Source organism: Electrophorus electricus, chromosome 3 (assembly GCF_013358815.1).
Source record: "Electrophorus electricus isolate fEleEle1 chromosome 3, fEleEle1.pri, whole genome shotgun sequence".
NCBI lineage: Eukaryota > Metazoa > Chordata > Actinopteri > Gymnotiformes > Gymnotidae > Electrophorus > Electrophorus electricus.
Window position 1 is genome coordinate 26,589,443 of NC_049537.1, and position 18,538 is coordinate 26,607,980.

General features: G+C 41.6%; 2 protein-coding genes across 2 annotated transcripts; both read right to left on the minus strand.

The window, feature by feature from the left end:
• Positions 1-2,889: 2,889 nt before the first annotated feature.
• Positions 2,890-5,056, minus strand: six1b (SIX homeobox 1b). The gene is made up of 2 exons (XM_027002939.2): positions 4,305-5,056; positions 2,890-3,454 (listed from the first exon to the last, which is right to left on the minus strand). The coding sequence occupies exons 1-2, from the start codon at positions 4,862-4,864 to the stop codon at positions 3,160-3,162; spliced, it is 855 nt and encodes a 284-aa protein (XP_026858740.1). The 5' UTR covers positions 4,865-5,056; the 3' UTR covers positions 2,890-3,159.
• A 6,387-nt stretch (positions 5,057-11,443) lies between these two features.
• six4b (SIX homeobox 4b) lies at positions 11,444-17,915 on the minus strand. Its single transcript, XM_027003009.2, has 3 exons — positions 17,030-17,915; positions 14,418-15,049; positions 11,444-12,588 (listed from the first exon to the last, which is right to left on the minus strand). The coding sequence occupies exons 1-3, from the start codon at positions 17,812-17,814 to the stop codon at positions 12,092-12,094; spliced, it is 1,914 nt and encodes a 637-aa protein (XP_026858810.2). The 5' UTR covers positions 17,815-17,915; the 3' UTR covers positions 11,444-12,091.
• Between the last annotated feature and the right edge of the window lie 623 nt (positions 17,916-18,538).

Sequence of the window (18,538 nt, forward strand, 5' to 3'; positions counted from 1 at the left end):
ATTGTGTAAATCTGAAAACGTGCTAATGAAATAAGATTTTCATCACTATTCATGCATGTGCTGTAAAAACCTGACCATATTTCAGTTATACAGACAATTTGGCTGTTCTCCTGGGCTCTCAGTCCATTGTTTGTCTCAATATTATTCCCAGCCTGAAATCTCCTGATGCCTCTGTGAGTCAAAGCTTGAGGCAAGGAACAATGTGATATCAGGTTAAAGAAGGTGAGGGTGGAGGTGCAGTACTGAGAGGGTGGGGGTGAAGTATGAAGCCCACCTGTTCTATTCCTGCACCCTACGCACACACACACACACACACACACACATTATGAGTGGAGAGAATGGTACTCTCTTGTACCCCCGCTTCACCCCCACAGGGACTGCTCAGATTACAGCCAAACCCTTTTCTTCCCACAGAAGAAACTCCCTATTTGTCTTATTCACCTCCAGCACAGGCCCGAGCTTTGTGCGCTCACCTTGATTTAGTAATGCAGGAGAGAGTTGGCCCTGAGAGGCTGCGCCGGAACAGAAACACAAACCACTTTAAAAGCAGCCTTGGCACGCCACCAAACTTTGGTACCAAATCCCTTTGCTTTCCAAAAGCAAAATAGTGGTTCAGCTGAAGAAATGTTGGAGTGAAAATGTTATTTTGAAAGTTCATTTCATGTCTAACATTGGCATTTTATACCGACCATGCTTACTGATATATTTGGCTTTCTATATTCTTTGTTGGCTATTGGTGACAGCTAATGTTATCAGTAACAAATAAGTCTACATTTTTGTTCTGTTTAAAAAATGGGTACATGTGCCTAATATGCAACTGGTTATATTTTATAAATACAATTATCAGGTTTTGATAATAACAATAATGGCCAATGTTAAATCATTGTTAAATACTCAGTGAAAAATTAATAATAGTCTTCCCCAAACTCCAGACTATTATTCCAGCACTACACTATCCCTATATCAAATACACAAATATGTATATTGAATCAGAGTACACTGTATTACATTTTAGACATAGGGTTTTTTGGGGGGGGAGGGGGGGGGCAGGCCTAATTTATAATTTACGTCACTGAGAATAACTGGGTGACCTCAGCAATGCCATTTCTGCTTAGTTCCTACTGAATTTGATATGAAGTGTTGGCATTTTAGGAATCTTGTAATTATTGACATGTATATGAAGACTGCGCAAAGCGATATTATACATTTACAGAAAATAGCACATTGCGTATATCTGCTTACATTGCGTATATCTGCATTTTCTTATATTTGAGATCATTCCATGAGGAATGTATTTAAGAGAGTTTTAGTCTTAGCACTCCTTCAGTGCAAGCAACAACCTGGTTCCGATTATCCCTCGGAAATCCGGAAATCCTCTGTGCTCTCTGTTGAAAACTATTACGCTGATAGGCACGCGTGGGGATGTTTGGGAGGCCGTAGTGCCGAAACGTTTCGTCCGGCGGAGGAACAGATGGGCCTATCCCGTCACGCACGTTTTGCCAGTTAGGTAGTCCAGCATTTATTCTCAGTATGTTAGCTAAACGTGACGATTCCTATTGAAATGGGCGGGGCAATACTTGCATTAAAAAAGAATCTGCTTTGATGAACATTTCCTTGCCAGGTTATGGCTAGGATTTTCACATCCACTTTGTTTGCGTAGAGGTAAATTATTTTTCAGAGGAAGGAGATATACATCAACATACAATGTCACTTTAGAGTATTATTGTATAAACTAATTCACTATGCAAACATTCCACCAAACATTTGGCAAGCTATTGAACTGTCATTTGTGGACAAGCGTTTTAGACTGGACATTTCATATGATGACTTACTTTTGATTTATATATTTATAGTTATTTAAGATATATATTCTTGATGACAAACGATCAGTGAAAGCCCATGTCCAGTTTAATTAGTGTGGCAGCACATTATGAGCGAAGAAATAGACTGGAATACAAAGTTTTCTAACTACAATAAACTAGGCCAGAAGTCAGCTGTATCTTAAATTTATGTTTGCATTTTTTCCACAGAAACTTATGAATGAAGCCACGTGGGCGCGCCTACTGCAGCTGGTGTCTTCTCTTTGGCCCAGAACCGCCAGAACAAACACTGAGAGAGCGCAAAGCAAACACCCCACTATGAACCTAACGATGCACCGCGACCACAAAAGCACGACGCGCCTCCCGAGGCTTCAGTAAAGTCAACAACTCTCAGCGCTCTGTTGACCTAAATTATGAAGGCATATTATGTAAGACCAACTCGATATAAACATCATCATTATATTAATAATAATAATATTATTATTATATAACATACATAATATTTGCCTATTATTATTTAATAATGTAATTTTGTTATTATTGGTTTATATTTTACCAACAAAAACATAACACACAATAATAATAATAATAATAATAATAATAATAGCAGCAATCGTTTTTGATTTTTGTCTCAGGTTATAGTCATCTGAACTCTAAAAATCGAGAAAGATATTGGATCATCTTATCGATCAGACCATGCAAAAACACCTGAGTCACGCAACTACAGCTTTTTCAAATGACTTTCGTAGAAAAAAAAATGAACTTGTTTCCGTAATCTTCGTTTTAAAATAATTTTCTGTGTAAAATAAAGTTGTTCATGCTAGGTGCTGTGGTACCACTTAGGGCAGATTAATTTAATTTATTTGCAAGCTCATCCACTAATTTGTCTTATTTCTTGTTTGTACTACTAAAGCAGACCAAATTCTCCTATAGGAATATTAGCTATACAATATTTCTATCCATTCATATCTTTAAAAAAGATTACGACCGGCAATTTCCATCTCATATTTAGTCATCACGCAAGTCTAACCGGGTATTTTAAAAATCAAATACTGGAATACAGGCGTCCTGAAGGTTTGATGAAGAGCATTAGGTTTATTAAATGCTTTTGGTTCGTCCTTTGTCCAGTTTAACGACTTGGCAAATGTCAGTCCATGTGGCTATTAGTCCACCATGGTAAAACCTACTGTGAACTCTTACCAGAAAAAAAATGTCTACGGATTTTGCGTTCAGCCTTATACTGTTCATTGTTCATATCTATAGTAAAGTGGCAGATCTCTTTCTACTATTCCGTACAAAATAAACAAAAATAAATAAATAAAATCTCAGTCTTAATGGCTTAAGAACCGAGGTCCACTAGACTTGATGTCAACGGTCCCAGTAATGAATCCTGGAGCTGGTGTGGGTGTCCTTGCATGCCGTGTACCGACTGTGTGGCGCCGAGGCCAGTCATGGGGTACGCGGACGCGCCGGGGTGGCTCATGTTACCCTGAAGCAGAAGTGCGGAGTTCTGGTCAGGGCTCTGCGGAGGCGAGAAGTCGTCTTCCGAGCTGGACATGAGGGACTTCCCACCGTCCAACGGTGACAGCTGGTTCTGTTTGTTAGCGCCTGAATTGTTGTTCTCGCTGTTCTCTCTGCCAAAGATTGTGAAAAACACAAAGTGTGTGTTGTCTTTTTTAATTCCAAGTTCCAGTTATATATACTAATTTATTCTATATTTTTGAACCATTTAATACAATATAATTAATTCAAGGCTTGTTTAAATAGGGAATATAATCGACAAAACATTACATGTAAACACCCTAGACAATCTATAATGCATAGCAAAATTAATTAACTGCCTATCAAAATGTTAATTTGACATTTTCTTGTCTGTAAAGATCAGTTAGAAACTGTCAAGAGGGTTGCACTGTCAAGAGGGTTGCAAATTGCAAATGAACCTCTGAGGGTTTTTTTCAGTTGGTTATATTATGCCTTTAAGGTATGAGGAAAAAAAGTAGCCTGGTTGTTTATATCTCCCCGAGCGATATTAAATGTGTAGCTGGGACAGCTCCTGACAACAATATAGCATATTACCTGGGTAATATTAGAGCATAATTAGCTTTGCTTTTACCTGCATACTGCACAAGGACTGCACATCAGTGAATTAACTCTTGACAGTTTTGAATCGAGGCTACACCACGCAAAAGTTAAATAGCCTGCTCAAATAAATAACGTCGGTGTTAATCCAAGTTCAGAATCAATAATATAAAAAGACTGCTAAGCTTATACTAAAGTCTATAATTCAAATATTATCGTTAGTGAGCATTAGTTTATTTGCTACTTGTAAACTAAACCGTTTCTCAGGGATGAATTTTACTCAACAACTTAAAGTCGATCGTAATACAAATGCTTAAAACGTCTGGCGTGAAGCTGAAGTCGACATGTGTTCCGTTTGTTGATGTAGCAAGCTAAATTGTGTTCTCAGGCGGAAGCGTAACTTACCTTTCTTTTGCTTCGGCGGCTCGATCTCGCTGTCGCCTGTTTTTAAACCAGTTGCTCACTTGCGTGGTGGTCAGCCCCGTTGCCTCAGCCAGCTCCCTTTTCTCGCGGGGAGAAGGATACGGATTGTGTGTGTACCACTCTCGTAGAACGCCTCGGGACTTCTCTTTGAAACAGTAGCTTGTCTCCTCTCCGTCCCATATCGTGCGCGGCAAAGGAAATTTCCTCCGTACCCGGTACTTCCCTACGGCGCCCAGTGGTCGTCCCCTTAGTTTCTCGGCCTCGATATAGTGGGCCTTGAGCCACAGCTGCTGCAATTTGGGGTGGTTGTGTGGGGAAAACTGATGGCTCTCTAGTATTTTATAAAGCTCCCTGAAGTTTCCGCGGTGAAAAGCTACCACAGCCTTGGCCTTGAGAACGCTCTCGTTTTTGTGGAGATGGTCGCAGGCTGGCAGGGACCACAAAAAGCGTCCCAGGCGCTCGAGGTTCCCCCCTTGTTGTAGCACCTCACACACGCACGCCACTTGCTCCTGGGTAAACCCGAAAGAGGGCAACATTGACATGACGTCCTGATTGCGCGCGTACTCCTAATTGCCAAACCGCTCTCTTTTGACTTTCAGAAAAGAGCGGAATGGGGACTGCGGCCGACCGAGTCCGAGACTGAAGACGTGTTGTGAAAAGGTTCTTTTGGCAAGCCAACGCGTTGGAGGTGTCCACTGCATGTGCTATGAAGTTTGGAACGTTCGTTAGAGACAGTTCGCTCCCTATCCAGTCGTGTCGCGCTAAAAGAGAACTGCGCGCTCGCTGATTGGCTCTCCACCTACCCTATCCTAACAGCAGTGCAGAAAACGCTGCGCTCCCATTTCCTCCCTCGGGAACGTGGTGGTCTGAAACTGGATCCCCTGTCTCCAGTTTTACCTGAGGGACCGGCGTACCTTGATACTAATCAATTACAGCGGGTCTCTGAAGACTACGCATACTCTCATCCCACCTTAAGCTTAGTTGTCCATTCACAGATCCTACATTTAACTTAAACAAATTTAAAACCGTTGAATTATTAATTGAACAAGTAATTGAGTGATTAATATATAAATACTGCTACTTTTTTTATTAGGCAGCTTGCTGATAAGAAACCAGTCTGAATGTAGTGAACCTTATTAGGCCCAGATGGAAAACTGTTTTAGGAAATAGGTGCTGAATATGAAAGCAACAATGGATTCTCATTTGTTTTACACATAAGGCGCACAGGTTCCTCTAGGTTAGGCTAATGCATGACTAGTGTTCATTGTCAAGGTACACGCTGTGCGCCGTGCGTGGGGTCCCAGTGCACACGTGGTGATGAGATACTTAAGAGTTCATTTAAAAAACAGTTAAGATCTAAAGCTGAGGAGATAAGTGCAGTAACGAGATAAGGAGTAGCCTACCCCAGACGTGCTGAGTCCGTTCTTCATCTAACTAAATTGGCATTAGCCAAACAAGTTAAATGCATCACATAATTCCTAATCTTACAAAAAGAGTAAAAATAGTGCAAAAAACCCCCAAAACAAATGTAGTTGAATACACAATTTATTTTTATGCAGTTGTACTACATGCATCAATAAAGTTAGAATGATTTTTTGATTACATTGATTTTTTAGTGGTCTCCGCGTCTCAAATTTGACAAATTATACTTCGTATTCTGGACGCTTTATCAGATGAATGTTAATACATTATTTTGATGAAGCGTCCAGAGGCGAAGTTTAACCACGTGCAGAGTCTATATGTAGAGTAATTTGTTTTGTTTTGGCACAAAGAAAAAGTATTTACCCCATGTTTCTTTCTCCCCCCTTTCCCCGTACAGTGAAATATAAAACCGGTGCATTAGTAAATGAGTTCTGTGTTCCTCGAGCTCTTTGCTACCCAGACGCTGTTTTAAGGAATAGATCGCATTTCTTTATCTACGCCGAAATCTGCAATATGACACCATGGCGACGCAAAGCTCACAATCACTCACCCGGAATGGAGCACCTCTTTATAATTTAATTTGAGATGGGGCGTCCATTTTCAAGACAACCACTGAGCCCACTCGGGGGCGTGAGCCCCGTGGACCATGCTGTCGATACCCTACTATGTTGCATTAGAATTTGGATTGTCGTGTGACTTTGGTCTTACTGGGGGCCCCTTGGACAGTAATTTGAAATAAGGAGTTAATTAGTTTTAACTGCCAATCCTGGCACCTGTGAAAACAACTTTCTTTGCCCAATGTCTCCAGAGAGGAGAAAAGAAGACGGTTTGAAAGATGGTCCATCCATCTGTCCAGAAGAATGATTCAATATACTATGCCTCTCGGCGACACTAAATTTCTTCAGCATGAGCTTCAGCAAAATAGTAGACAAGTATATAAATGTAAGAGCCAGACTGTGTGACCGAGTCGTTAATCTTAGAGTAGTGCTGCACAGGACATTGTAAGAAAAAGTGTAATGATTTGTTAGGGCTTTTTAAAAGATGAAACAAGCCCAGTTTACCCAATATTTTTTATACACACACATACTAACATACGCAGCCTATATTTGATACTTCAGTGATGTTTCAAATAATTCACAAAACTCATATCTAAATTATCTTAAACTAGAATTCAAATTGTAGTCGTTTATGTGTGATATGGGACTATGGATTTTAATAGATCTAACGGCATATATAGGCTCCTACATCATCTTGGTCGAGAATACTTTTTTTTTTTTTCAGTACAACGGCACACTGACCCGTGATTGACGTCTCTGGGTGTCGTAATGTCTTCACCGCACTGAGGCGCGCCTCGCTCCTAGACCTTTAAAGCGGAAAGGCCCTGCCCGTTCTCAGACCCTGATCATTTCAAGATGTGCTTCTCTATGGCCCAAAGGCGAGGGCTGGAAACTACAACGCTACATATCGATGGTCGACACCCTATAAAGTACTATTAGTGAAAACACACAGAGGTTATTAGAATCCCATTAGAATCCTCGACGCAAATTCATGTAGCTGTTGATAGCTTCTATGTCAGTATATTCCTATACTTTTTGCTTAAATTATATTATACTTTTACTACAGTCCCCATTTAATCGCTTCATTTAAGATTTAAATTGATAATTTAAACGGCCTATTACAAAGGTCGACTTATGTCAGGGAGCTGAGTAACTGCTGTGTATGCAATAGCCAGTTATTCTTGTGCTCTTACAATAACAGTTCCACGCAGGAGACACGCGTAGTCGCGGGCAAGTATCCAAAGCACAACAAACAACTGCTTAACTAAATTAGGTGCAATATGAGATGCACCAATCGACAAGTAATATCCTGTCATATATACAAAGCATTTTGTTAGGCTTATTATTTGTTCGCCATTCTAGTATCTTTTAATTTTTTAAATTAGAATAATTCAGCTTATACATTCATTAAATGATTAAACATTCGTTAAAAGAAATTCGATGATGCTGGTGAAAATGATAATTAATAGGTTACTGGGCTACTGTAATTACACTGAAAATGTATTATGACTAATTACCTTGCGCGATGTTAGACTTCGGCTTACACAAATTACTAATTTCTGCAATTATTAAAAGTACATTTGGGAATTAAAATAATTAGCACAGTTTTATAGGGAGTCAAGGCTCGCTCCCAGTAAACTCGCAAAGCAAAGCGGCGCTGCATGAACATCAATACATAGGTTTAGTTCCGTGTGCGTTTTATGCTCATGTATTATCTTTTTCGATGTAAATTTATTTGCTTGTTTAGCCTATGAACTTTGTTAATGCTTCGTAGGTTAAATGTAATTACTATATATATATATATATATATATATATATATATATATATATATATATATATATATATATATATATATATATATATATATATATATGTTAAATTACATCTCATACTACCAGCCTGTTTATTAGTATACATAAATCATGATAATTTTATTTGCTATATAGCCTACATCTAACGAATGTTTAAACAGGAATTTGATAAACTGGAATTGCAAGTATCATTCTATTATTACGCTGTGTCATTCACGTGAACGGATGTGACGCGCAGTTTTGACATACCCGGACTGGCAGTAATTAATACTCACCTTACTGCCAACACCTTTATTAAGTAAACAGTAACCACAACGTTTGTAGGATTATGAGAAAAATCTTGGTGCAACTTGGCAAAGCATCACATAAATATTGCAATTATTAACAACTGGGGACGTAAAAACAATAGTGTTATTAGGCTACTTGCTTGGCCGTTTTTTTTTCTTAATTAGGATGTTAGCACGTCTAGTGCATCTAGTATTAACTGTCATCTATATTTATCAGCTTTTTGTATGATTATTTTGGTAATTGTATTGAGAGGTTAGGTAGCCCTATATAGCTAGATACGTCAGTCATGCCTATTAAAATTATTAATTTGTATGTATTATTCTCCTTTTCAAGTTATGGCATCACGACAAATTAAAATTACGGTAAAAGTGAATTTTTAAAAAACTCAGACTGCAGAGTTGTAATATGTTGCAGCACTGAATCTCTAATTCAGCTGTCTTGAAAGCCGATAAACAATAACAATTATATTCACAATATCTTTGGTCCTGTTTATGAATCTAGCCTACATTATTTATATGGCCAAAAACATACCACACTGACCTCTATTGGCCTTCTCTTTTTATGAACTTCCTACTTCCATTATTTCACTGCTGCTTACTATTCATCCTATTTGATATTTTTACGCGTGCTTCACATTTTGGGGAGCGCTGACATGGCTGACAACTGTGGGGGCTTTGTGTATTCATGCATGTGTTTGTGTGCACATTTAAAAGAGTGAGAGAGCGTGAGAGAGAAGAGAGAAAAAGAAAGAGAGTCAGTCCTCCTCTCTTGGATACCGACACCTTTCCGTTGATTTGCTGACATGCAGAATTTCAGGGGCACATAAGGATTTATTCAAATGAGCCCAACACACCCCTCTTTCTATGCGTTCCTGAACATGTGCTTCATCATCTCTGTGCTTTTATTGCATAGGCCTATCTGTGAGTGTGTGTGTCTGTGTGTTTGTGTGTGGGGGAGGTCTGTGCGTGTATTATGTGTGTGTGTGTGTGAAGTGGTGGGTCTGTGAGTCATACAGACCCAGTTGGCCTCTGACCTCACATTAGCACAGTGTGTAGGGCTGGGGCAGGCTGGGCTCCGGCTCAAGTTACCCGCGCCTCACAGGCTGCAGCGGCACACTAAATGTCACGCTTTGAAACAGCCTGCAAAAGTCAGGGGTCAGCTTCTTTAATAAGCCCACTTCTGCAGGGTTCCCTCTTTTTTTATGGCCTGCCATGGCCAGCATTTATGTGCCTGCCACTGCATTTGAGAGCGTCCACAAGGGCGAGCTGATGGCAGCGTCCCTCCGGCCGTCTGAATCTTTGAACCGCAGGATAATGGGCAGCCTTTTGACATCAAACTTACATCTCCCAGAATTCAGAATGATTTTCCCCTTACCTCATGCTTATTGTGAAATTGGAGACTGGACTGATGTGAAGGTTCTTTCTGCTCCTCTGTGCTGTACTTATGTCCTAGGAGATGATAAGCTCTCTATAAGGGTTCACAAAAAGCCACACCATTCACCGCATATGGAGACGCTGTGACGTCTGTGTCTGAACAATAGGGCGAAGCAACAAGATCCCCTTGCCTTGCACACACCGGCTGACACACAGTCAGCCCAAGGGAAATGGGGTACACGAAGCACACATGTCCCTTTGGTTGTGGCCACTGGTTCTTAGCTCAAAAGCTCCAAACAAAAGTGCTTTCTTACCCTTCAATATTCCAGGAGGTGCCATTCGATACCTAGCAATCAGCTAATCTTCTGCCCTAGGCGACAGGGTCACCATTGCACAGGTAACAATAGACTCTTTACCTGTGCATTTTTTTCCTTTGTGTGTGGGAGCCAGTCCTACCTGGATGCCATTCAATTAGCTTAGACTCACATGGCCTGGTGTCACAAGAAGGAAATGTTCCCACGATAGGGCACAGACCTAAGCCTATTCCTTTCCCAGAAGGTTGACATGCACCTAACTTTGACCAAGGTTTTCTTCCTTCCTTCAAAGTGAAAATATCTGATGAAACGTTCTATTACATGCACATACATGTGAATGTGTCAGAAAAATAGTGTCTTGCATAATTTGTAAAGATATTTCTGCACGATAGTATCTGAGATTTTATCTTGAGCTGCAATCCATCACACAGTTTTTGTGCCATTGTATAAACTACCAAATAACAAGCAATGGCTTAGCTTGAGCTTGGAGCAAAATGCCTGTTCCTGTTCGGTCATGTGCAGGAGCATCGGGGAAATCCAATAAGGGTGTACACTTCTTCGCATCCACTCTGCCTTTTTGGGTGACCTCCACTTCGGGCTATGACAGGTACCATATTACATTTGAAGAGTGAAGTGGGATGCGCAGCTGCCAGGCATTGGCAAACGATCACAGAGGACCCTGTAGTGAGAACATGAGCTTGACCTCCATCATACTACATATGCATACATTCATGCATTAGTAATGTGTGAGGATCACGGCCAGCTGTCCTGGAGGCCCAAGTCCTAGCCTAATTTTGTTAAATGGAGAGTCTTGGATATCCACGGTACTGATGTCATGCCTCAAGATTAAAGCACCAACTTACCTACAGCTCAAAGTAATATGTGATTCATCTGAAATTATGTCATTATTTTTTTGGTTATTCTGTTGTCAAGACTGAATTGTTGGGGTTCAGGACTCTAATGTGAAAAACTGGTCTTGATGACAGAAAACCCATTCACCATGCATTATGCATGTATAAATATACAGATTTAATCAGGTGAAGGGTTTAGAAAAATAAGTTTCATTTCTAAATGAGAGGCTGATGCTTAAAGCCTTATAATCATTTAAAGTATGTGCATTGTTTCTGTTTGCTAGCTGTATCTGCAAGTTATACACTAAGGTTTTATATTTATCAGGATGGCAGCATCTCTGAATGTAATATTTTTTCAATAGCAAAGCAAATCTGAAAACTTATTTTCTTTAGAACTTAAGTAATTTTCTCTGCATCATGATTCCATTTCTCTAAGGACGGCGCAAGGGACCAGGTGCCAAAGACCCAAGAATAAGATAATTGAATTTCAAGAAGGACAAAAGGTTGCCACATGTGTTTAAATCAAAAAGTAATTGCTGAATGGAAATTTAAAAAGCAAACCAACAAAATATTGTTGTCCACATTAGTAGTTCACACTCAAAAATTTAAATACAAAAGACCAAACAACAACAAAAAATTAAACATCTGTGCTTTGATAAAATATTGCAGAGGAAAACAGAATCAGTATAAAGCTGCAATGATTGTGCAGAGACATTTGCAAGACATTTTATAGTGTGCTTTTTATCACATCTCTATCTTTCACTCCATTGCTCTCTCTCTTTCTTTCACTCTATCTCTCCCTCTCTCACTCTCCTGACAAGAGTCCCTTACTATAAGATAGAGGAGAGAGAAGACAGTGCTGAGACATAATCTTCTTAAGGTCAGTGCATCAACAAGTACATTCTGCAGCCGTCTGAGTACGAGGTTAGCTCAGGCTAGGTTTGTGAGGAGAAGATGAAGGCACTGCTCACTGAGTTCCACCATTTGCACACATCTTGCATACATTATTCAAGAAACAAGAAAATATTAGAGTTTGGGACTGACATGTGCATAGGAGACCTCATGAATAGGCCGCAATAGCATTAAAAAAAAAACAACAACCAAGCACTCATGAAATACAGAGCTTCACTTCAGGTGATGTGATCAGCAGGGTCAGAGGTCACCATCATCCTCATCCATCTGCACAGTCTGCAGTTTCGCCAGCTCCTTGCCCTCCATCTCCAGATCTCCACAAACCGGTCCCTCCCCAGGTCCTGCCGGGGTCTCCAGCGGGTCAGACAGGGGCAGCTGAGCCTCCTGGGCCCTGTAGTCTGAGGGCAGAGCTCCCCCGCCCTCCTGGAGGCTGCGGGCAGTGTGAGTCAGCGTGGAGTGACCCTCTGTGCTAGAGAGGACCGATGTGACGGCAGCCGTTGCAGCAGGGGCGAGGGGGCCCCCGCCGTCGGCAGAGTGGCCGAGGCTTGAGGAGAGGAAGAGGGAGGCGGTGTAGCCCAGGTTGCCAGTTTGATCCAGGGGCATGCTGGGGGGATACGTGTAGCCCACACCAATGTCCAAGGGCTCCTGCTTGACGGCCTGGCTGAGGGTGTAGAGCAGGGGCTGACCCGAATGCTGGGAAGAGTCGCTAACGACACCATCCAGGGGAGAAGAGTCTCCTGGGAAAGAGACATGAACAGAGACAAGGTCGGTGAGCTGAAGCCGACCACCCCACCCTGTCTGGCCACAGGCTAACCCCATAAACTCCTTAGTGCCTAACCTCACTTTCTTCTCACAGCTCATAAATACTGTACAAGTGAAGGAAGTACAGACAGGAGTAGAGAAGGGATATGCTCTCCTATTTTGTGTTTTTTGTAGATTTTCTACATATGTCATCATCGCCATTCTTTTTTTTCCCCCACTTCTCTTCCCTTCTCCCTCTTCTCACTCTATTTCTCACTCTTTCTCCATTTGTACCTCTCTTTGACACCACTTCCCTCTTTTGAAAGTACATTTTTGTGAAATATAAAATGAAACACCTTTTTCATTTTCTGTTTGTGGTCACATTCACTTTGATTTCCTTGTAACTCTAGAATGTGGCACATAACTCTCAGAACGACAGACTTGGCCCTGCGCCAGATCCATTCCTTCCATTAGGCTTGCTGAAATATCTGATAAATAATCAGGCCACCCCCCCCCCCCACCTCCTCACACTCACTTACTGGAGGTAGAACCACATTTTTCTACAGGCTTCCCGTAGAGCTTTAGCCAATATTTGTTGGAATTGGTATCACATGGGACTCGGACCATGGACAACTTCCCTTACATTAGAATGTGAAAGTCAACACACCACCAATACTGATGAGGTAAAAGTATTCTAACATATGCATATATTTGCACATTGAATTATAATTTATATGAGTGTGTCTGTTCACTATGCTATAATAGGAAAAGGGGTTTGGGCCCAAGCTTTACCTCAGACACCACTAAACTGGAAAAAAAAACAATTTTTTCATTGCATTTCTGCAGCATTGAACGTCAAACCCAGTGGGTTTTATGAATACATATTTTGTTGGATTGCCTTTAAAATTATGGGCACAGGGAAAGAAGGTTTTGGCTAAACATTTTTAATATTGTCTCGTGCTTTTCTTCCTTCTGGTTTTGTTTTTTATTTTTGTTGGTTTTTTTGACTGACTGTTTGGGCTCAACTGTTTTGCTTCTAAATCAAAAGTTCAGCCAGGGGTGGGTTTGTTTTTATGTGGCTCTTAAACTGCATATTAAAGGATGAAAAAGATGAGGATTGTAGGGAGAGAGCAGCAGCACCCGACAAGCCTTGCTGTTATTGATGTGGCTATAAAATATTCATGGAAAGAACCATTAGTGCGTGGTTAGAGCCATGGAGAGGAGGTGGGGATAATGTCATTGAGGCCTTTTATTTGGTACAATCCTGAAGTCATCACAAGCTTGACCTGCTCTCACTCCCTCCCATTATTTTATCCACAATATACGCACCCCTGCAGTTCCAGAGCCACAAGCTTGCCCTAAAAACCATGAAACTCTGGCATCTGGACAGAGCAAAGCATGATGGCCGGTTTTTGAACAGCAAGCACCACAAAATATTCTGTTGTACTCCAAAGTAGTGATGCAAATATCTAGGACAACAAGACGTGTGGACTAACATGGGGGTGGAGAGTTTGGCAGAGGTTTAATGTCTAAATTGATCATTTTTACCAATGCTTGCACTGTTGAAGTGATGATGTAAATCATCTGTACCCAACACTGCACTAGAGATTTACTGCACAAAAGAGTTTGGTTCCAACCATAACTTAACACACCTGCTTCTACCATATAAATGCTCATACAGACTCTGATGAACTGGATTAGGTGATATCTTTATATACTGGTTCATTGAGTCAGACATTTTATAATGTTAATGTTATAATTAATAATGACTGTTAATGTGCTGTAGTTAGTCATCTGTAGACAAGATAAACAACACTTCTCCTACCATGAGATGGAACTGTAGAGGATGAGGGTAACAATAAAGGAGGGAGACCGAGGCTGTTCTCCACCCCAGGGAGATTGGCCATGCTGTAGCTGCTTAGATGAGGAGCCCCCGAGCTAGAGGAGGATGAAGATGGGGTGGTGGCGAAGGTGACTACCGAGGGTGCCGCTCCATCTTCTGAGTGGGTGACCAGAGACTGCATGGCCTCCAGCTTTCCAACTGTGGTTTCTGTAGCCCCCATGGAGTAAGAGGTGTATGACATGGAAGAACCTCCCAGAAGCCTGTCCTGGCCATGGGAGACCCTCTGGGGTTCAAAGGCCAAAAAGTGGGCTCCCGCAGCTCCAAGTCCATTCAGAAGGCTGCTGTTGCCATGTGACTGGACATAGGTTGCACCATTGAGATACTGGGAGTTGGCACTCGCCAGGTCGCCATTGAAACCCATTCCAGCTGGAAGAGGAGACATTTTGACGTCCCCAATTTGCTGAATGACAGTGGTGGCACCATCAGTGTACACGAGAGCAGGACTAGCACCATGGACAACTGAGCCGGCAGAGCCGCTGGACAGTGGACGAGGAGACAGGTCATCCTGGCCCTTACTGGACTCATCCTCTGTGCTGTGATTGCCATCTGACTCACTGCAAGACAGAAGAGTACTTTTAAAAAATATATTTAAATTAACATTTAACTGCATAATGTAATTCTGTAGAAAAATTAAATATAAAGGGAAAATCCTCTTATGACTGTAGTTTCAGCGGGTGTGCTCTGGCTACCAAAAAAATGTTACCTTGGCAGGTTAGAGTGCTTGTTAAGGCCATAGAAATAGGCCACTGACAGTACATGCAGTCAGCAAACATGCATAATATTTACACAGTAAATAAGTACAGTGTACTCCTCTGAGGTTTATAGGTGCTATAAATTTATATTGACCAGGATGTCAGCCAATTTTGCACAAATTAAGATTCATTCACTCCTTTCATTTATTGTTTCCTGTGTCCATTAAGGATTTCACTTGTTCATTCTTAATTACTGAAAAACAATGGATTTCTATTATTTTTAGCATTTTTCTTTTACTTCACAAATGATATATTTTTCCATGTTTCAGCTTATACTCCTTCCATTAAACTGAAATGTGAAACAAACTGTAAGCAGGCCAAGGCTGACATAAGTCCTAGAGACAAAACTAGAAAGCCATGCTTATTGTGGTGTCCTTGCTTCTAATAGACCCATTCTTTCTCCTGATAGAGGCTTATATTCCCTTAAATAATTGATGCGCATCCCAACTAATTATCTCTGTCTGATACACTGTGGTATCTTTCATAAGACCAAAACCATGTAAACCCTTCGAGAGATGTAATAACGCACAAATAAATATTATTTAACAAAATTATTCTGTTATTGCCAACTTAAACGGTCGACAGTTGTTTAATTAGCTTTATATTATAAATAACATCGTTCTCTCAAAATTATAAGCCCTCAAAATACTTCAACATTTAGGCCATGTTTGGACGTAACGTCTAAAAGTGACTGGCCTTTATGGTCAGTTAGAAACGCACTGAGCACTTGGCGGCCTTGTGAGTCTCCTTACTGACTGGGACAGCTGTGGATGTACCGTTTAGAACGGCCAAGCCACACAAAGGATCTTACTGACACGACAGACCACGGGACTTTTTTTTTTCTCCATGGAGGGCACGTATGGAGTGAATTCAGGTAGCCAGAAATATTTTTTTGGCCAAGTGACAAGACGCCTATATATGCTACAACAGTCGCAACATCATTGCCACTTCTCACCGCTGACGCAGACGGAAAAAGTTAGACCTCCCTTATTTACGAGACTTTGGATTTATTATTTATGATAAAAGCAACCTATAACATTGAGATGAAAAAATAAGCTATTTTTGTTGCAGGTCGTTTAAGTGTCAATAAATCATCGCAGCCAGGTGGGCAGGGATTGCGTGTGTGGCTAGTTTACAAATATATATCAACTTCTTATCTGTCTCAAAACGCCTCAAGCCGTGAATGGCGCTTTGTCCACGTCAGGAGATCTCCTTGACTGATTAATTATCAGGGTGGAGACAATGGGTTTAAAATCCACAAGCAAACACAAACAATAGGTATTTTAATTAAATGACTGATCACCAAGGTAAACGGAGTGTCTTTTATCGCATGTTTGAAAGTTTTAAAACAATACCGTTTGTTTGTCGATTAACGTTAATAATAATACCGTCCCGTAATTTTAGAAGAATGTATCAATCTAAGAAAATGACTTAAAGTTTCTTGTAGGATTACTGTTTGTTTGCCCTTGAGGGAGGCATGCGCTCCGCCATTCTTAAAAACGACACCTCATTTAAACGGCCAAAGCTTCGTATTTCAAAACATTGAGAAAGCGTGCCCCCATTCAACGAACCAACTCCCGCGGTTAAATCCATATGAATTCTTACATAATACGTTATCACTAAAATGAAAATATCACCTTTAAATAACATAGATAAGAAACTGAAAACTACTATCTCTCCAGGTACACTGTCTTTCACTGGTAGTGAAATCCTAATCAGAAAGTTGAAGCACAGTTCTAAGTATGCTCTACAATTACCTTTACAATTCCAAATTTTCCTCACCTTTTTGACTGCGCTTCCGATGGATTCCTGTCTCTCTGTCTTCTGTTTTTGAACCAGTTGCTGACTTGTGTCAAAGAAAGTCCTGTGATTTTCGCGAGATTCCTTTTCTCTGCCGGAGACGGGTACCGATTCCGCTTATACATGTCCTTGAGCGCATTCCTGGACCTCTCTTTGAAACAATACACAGTCTCCTCTCCGTCCCAGATAGTCCGTGGTAGAGGGTATTTTCTGCGCAAGCGATACTTGTCCACAGCTCCCAGCGGTCTGCCCCGTGCCTTTTCTGCCTCGGTGTATCGCGCCTTGTACCACATGTCCTGTAGAGAAGAGTGGTTGGCCGGGCTGAAATTGTGGTTCTCCAGGATGCAATAGAGCTCCTGGTAGCGGGCTTGGTGAAAAGCAACTATTGCCTGGGCTTTCAGGATGCTTTCGTTGCCGCGCAGGAGGTCACTCTGCGGCAGTGACCAGAGGAATCTGGCCAGGCGCTCCACGTTTCCCCCCTGTAGCAGTGCTTCGCACACGCACGCCACTTGCTCCGGGGAGAAGGCCAGGGAGGCCGGTGCGCAGTCCAGAAGTTCGGCGCGGACCGCATCGACAGCTGCGACTGAAGTTGCATTCTCCATAGACAACTCCGCAGGGTCCAGCACTGACAGCTTGACACTCCCCCGGTTCTCCAGCGTCCTTGAGTTCTCCCTCTTGATCTCATCGGCGCTAATGACCTCACTTGAGGAAGAAGACATTTTTAACGCGTCCTGGTAAGTCACTCCTCTGGGTTTCGGGCAGCACATCAGACGATCGGGTTTCACCCCGCCATCCAAGCGCGATCAGGTATCTGGCCGCTGTGTGAAGTGGATAAGATCTTGATTCTCCGGTCCAGCGCAAGTTTAACTCCGCAGTCCATGCAGGAAGGGGGTCCAAATACTATACGCTTGACGATTGGACGACTTAGCTTTGCGGGGGGAGGAGCGTGTGAATCCCAAGACAAATGTTAGTACTGGGAATGTCTTTCAAGCGTGTAGTTAAACCGCGGGTACCTGCGCTAGGTGAGCGCGAAGGCATGCAAGCTTCTTTATATACGCAGTCATTCAAACTTGGTAGAAAAGATGTTTCGATGAATGTCCCACTATTCTCATAATACATAATTAACCAAAAATCTTCTCTATCCTAATGTCTCAATCTCTTGTCTAACTGTATTCGATCACACTGGAATGCAAAATAACTTACCTAAAATGTTTTTTTTCGCTCTGTGGGAGTGCATCTGTAAGTCCAACTACCCATATGTCAAAGAAGCAGGCACTTTCTTTCTTTTGGCCACAATCTTTTTTTCTTTAGTGAGTCTTGCTGTTTACTGGAAACTTAGCAACTGCATGGGAGCCATCAACCGCAACAGCTGACAGAGCCCCTAGAAGCCCCTAGTAGAAGACACGGCCATCTAAAATTAACCCTAGCATGCAGCGAATACCTGGCGTTGGCTTTGTTTGCTGCGAGGTATCTACATGCTTTTTGATATGG